This window comes from Poecilia formosa, unplaced genomic scaffold (assembly GCF_000485575.1).
Source record: "Poecilia formosa unplaced genomic scaffold, Poecilia_formosa-5.1.2 Scaffold30, whole genome shotgun sequence".
NCBI lineage: Eukaryota > Metazoa > Chordata > Actinopteri > Cyprinodontiformes > Poeciliidae > Poecilia > Poecilia formosa.
This window is the reverse complement of record NW_006799969.1, coordinates 1,901,434-1,905,256: the sequence shown is the minus strand read 5'-3', so window position 1 is coordinate 1,905,256 and position 3,823 is coordinate 1,901,434. Positions and strand designations below refer to the sequence as shown.

The 3,823-nt window shown below is 38.1% G+C and overlaps 1 protein-coding gene across 3 annotated transcripts in view; it reads left to right on the top strand.

The window, feature by feature from the left end:
- Window positions 1–2,753, top strand: part of LOC103136113 (adhesion G-protein coupled receptor G5-like) — a 6,857-nt gene extending 4,104 nt beyond the window's left edge. For all 3 annotated transcript variants that reach the window (XM_016670041.1, XM_007549223.2, XM_016670042.1), the window contains 8 exons: window positions 27–137; window positions 221–272; window positions 1,258–1,358; window positions 1,440–1,561; window positions 1,663–1,928; window positions 2,010–2,100; window positions 2,183–2,463; window positions 2,550–2,753. In XM_016670041.1, the coding sequence (XP_016525527.1) occupies window positions 27–137; window positions 221–272; window positions 1,258–1,358; window positions 1,440–1,561; window positions 1,663–1,928; window positions 2,010–2,100; window positions 2,183–2,463; window positions 2,550–2,668 (1,143 nt within the window). In that variant the 3' untranslated portion in view covers window positions 2,669–2,753. The remainder of the gene's footprint in view (window positions 1–26; window positions 138–220; window positions 273–1,257; window positions 1,359–1,439; window positions 1,562–1,662; window positions 1,929–2,009; window positions 2,101–2,182; window positions 2,464–2,549) is intronic.
- The last annotated feature ends 1,070 nt before the right edge of the window (window positions 2,754–3,823 follow it).

The following is a 3,823-nucleotide window of genomic DNA, read 5'->3' as shown; positions in this document are numbered from 1 at the left end:
TGTGTGTGTGTGTTTATACTTAACAGATCAATGCAACAAGTTCTTTCTTTAATGATCAAATCCTGGGGATTGAGATGGGAGTGAACATATCCAACCTTTCAGAGACCATCAATATTCAATTCACTAACGTGAATACGGTAAGAGATGTTAAAAACTTTCAGAATAACCTTTTGTTGGACACAATAAGAGTTCAGATTTTTCTTCTTCTGTCCCACTACAGACTGGATTGAGTGTTTCTTGCGTTTCATGGGATGGGAGAAGTAACCAGCCAGGTTGGTTCAAGAGTCTTAAGTTTCTAAGTAGAGGCTCACAATTGCCATTTCTAGATTTTAGCTTATTTGACTCGCCAAGATGGTGTTTATCCATCCATCCATCCATCCATCCATCCATCCATCCATCCATCCATCCATCCATCCATCCATAAGATAAGATAAGATAAGATAAGATAAGATAAGATAAGGTAAGATATTCCTTTATTAATCCTGCAGTGGGGAAATTTACATTGTTACAGCAGTACAGAAGACATAGCAGAACCAATATAAAAATCTATATATATATACAAAAAATACAAGTACATCCATATATGCTTGTCCTCTTGGGGTCACAGGGACGATGGTGTTCAGGAAATCAAATTCAAAATTTTAATCAAACCTTACCCTTTCTTTGGAATAAATCTTTTGTTTTAATGCGAAAGGGCATGTGCTAGTCAAGAAATGCTCTTCTAGTTACTCAGCTTCCTTCCATTTATCAACCAACACTGTGCTTTTTTAAAATGTAAACAATTCTGACGAATATAATATAATGAATATATATACACTTTTGGTTGTTGTTGAGATGTGTTTTATGTGTATCATGTCTTCCTACTTTAAGACATTGCAAGATTAATTTTAATTGTAAGATTAATTTTTACATGTGCATTTTCTCTGGTGCACTGGTCCCAAACCTTCATGCACTGTGGGATCTAGACACACTGCCTCTGCTTTGCGACTCCTCTCCCTGTTACAGAGAGGGTTGGTAACACTGTAAAGACAGATGAGAAAGACAGGAGTGAGCAAAAGTTAGATTTATTTTAAATTATATTGTCAATACAGTATATAAAGATAATATTGCCATTGATTTACGCCTGCTTTTTGCATTATTCTTATATGCACAACATCTCAGATATGTCAGGCAGTGCTGAATTTCCCCCCGCATATTTCTCACTTATCTGGTAAATTTCAGTTTCATCTAATTACTTTTGTCCCTTCTGGCCACCAGATGGCGCACACAAATGGATCACAGATGGCTGCAAAACAATAGCAGTCAACAGCAGCATCACGTGCCAATGCTCTCACCTTACCTTTTTTGCTATTCTTATGGTGAGTCATTTTTATGCAGTTTTTAAGAACACCACATTTATTTTTTCATGTTTACTAAGCAAATATTGTGGCTTAAACCAGTCACCAGGGAATAAAAATATTAGTTCTTCTGACTTGAAAACCCTGACCCAAATCACAAAAGCTGGCTGTGGCATATCCTTGTTCTTCCTGGGTGTGGCTCTCTTCATGCATTTTCTCGTAAGGTAAAAAAAGTAATAATAATATTAATAAAAATAAGGTCTGCTTTTGATTTTAATTCTACTTAGAGAATGGCTTTGTTAACACAAACCAATTTGCTTCACAGGAAAACTAAAGCCAGTGAGGCTGTAAAGATCCTCATGAATCTCTTTGTCGCCTTGTTCTTCCTGAACCTTTGCTTTTTGGTAAATGAGTCAATCGCTAAACTGAAGGTCTCAGCAGCATGCGTGGCGATGGCAGCGGCTCTGCACTACAGCATGCTGGCCACATTCACATGGTTCTTCATGCAGGCTTTGCACCTGTACTTCAGTCTACACCAGATCTCCACAGACATCAAATATTATATGTACAAGATTTGCCTCTCGGGATGGGGTGAGAGATCGAAATAGTTCAAATTTACTGTGATTTATTTGTCTGCAGATTATAAGGAAAATGTGTTTTCTCTCTGTTTAGTCATTCCCGCTCTGTTTGTGATTGGACTTCTTGCCTCTAATAACTATGGTAACATGGAAATTTATGATGATAATGGGACTTCAGTAAGCATGTAAGGATCTTATGAAGATAATTTAAATGACATATATATGCTTCAGATTATAAAATAATCAAATCTTTGTCATGACTTCCAGGTGTTGGATCACTGACTCTACATTACACATGGGAGTGAACATTGGTTACTATGGAATTGTGTTCATCTTCACCTTAACCATATTCCTTGTAGCTGTAGTGCAGATCACTAAATTTGCATCTAAAGCAGACAACAGGGACAAAGTCTCTACCAAGAAGAGGCTTTTCTCTCTTCTGGGTCTTTTCTGCCTTTTGGGCATCAGCTGGGGATTCGCTTTTTTCAGCTACGGCCCTCTGCTCCTTCCCTCCTTCTACATCTTTACCATCCTCAACTCCTTTCAAGGTAAGCCTGGAACTGAAAGTGAACCTCTTCAATTTCAGACTAAATGACTTAAAAGAAAAAATAACCAATGCATTATTTGCTTGTAGGATTCTTCTTGTTCGTTTACTACTACTTCTCCAGCAGAATTCGCCCAGAGGACAGAAAAATATCCGAGAACAGCAGCCGCGCCACGGAGAATGTGTACACCACATCTCCTTATGCATAAGCTCCTAATTCCTCAATGTTTTGTGTCTCTCACCAGTGTGGACATGGAAATGTGTTAGGACAAAACTGAAATCTAATACCAAAAGAACTCCAATTCTGGATTTTTTGAGTTCTGATCTGGTTGAATATATTATTTTTTATTTTCTGCTGAAACCAATATTTTTCAATCCATAGAACTTTTCTGTAAACATAAAGATTATTTTAGTTCTCAATGAACATAAATATTCCACAAGGACATTATCACTTCAGTGTATTTTGTACACTGATCTTCAGTTATGCTAATACCAGCACCGTGGTTAATACACTTTGAAATATAATTAGAATGACTTCAAAATTGATTTTTTTCCCCCCAAAACTACATGTTGGAAGTGAGCACAAATTCAGCTGCAGTGCTCCTTACAATCTAGCACAGAGGCTGTGATCCTTTAAATGATGTAGCTTTGAATATTTCTCTTTTGTCTACAGACTGTTGAAAGCAGAAGTTTATTTATTATCTGCTACAGCTAAAATATCAGACTTAGACGAGTTTAAAATGAGATGATTGAATTAGAAGTCTGATAAAATGGCAACAAATCACAACGCTTTGCACTCTCCCTCCTCAACACTCTGACGCTAGGGATACATTGTTAAACTGCTCTGCAAAACTGCAAAAACTGCTCTGGAAAACTATGCTGGTTCCAGGAAAATGTCCTAGTGTGCCTTCAAACACCTTTTTTGTTATATGAGATTTGTGAGATTGTTTGGACACTAGAGGGCAGCATTTTACTGTTGAGATAACTTTCTCTACTTTGCATTCAACTTAAGTCTTCGGTCCTCAGCTGCTGCTGATCTGGTTTATCTTCCCTCAGATGAAGAGATGGAGAACTCTTCTGCAAGTCATTAGTCTGGACGACTCCATGTTTCAATGAAAGCCCTGCCTTACTTTCTATATGAACCCCAAAGCTTCAGTGGAATGCAAAGTGAGAATGATTAGTAAGATAAATATGACCCTTTTACAACTGGTGAGCTTGTCAAATGAGAGGAAGATGGTAAAGCACGAGGTTGGGGGAGAGGTAGAGGGGGGAAGCTGTGGGGGTGTGCACAGAGTCTGGGGGCCAACCTCAAATCGGTTAGTCTGTTGCGTGCCTGCAGATAATTACCTTGAGCCGACAGAGCA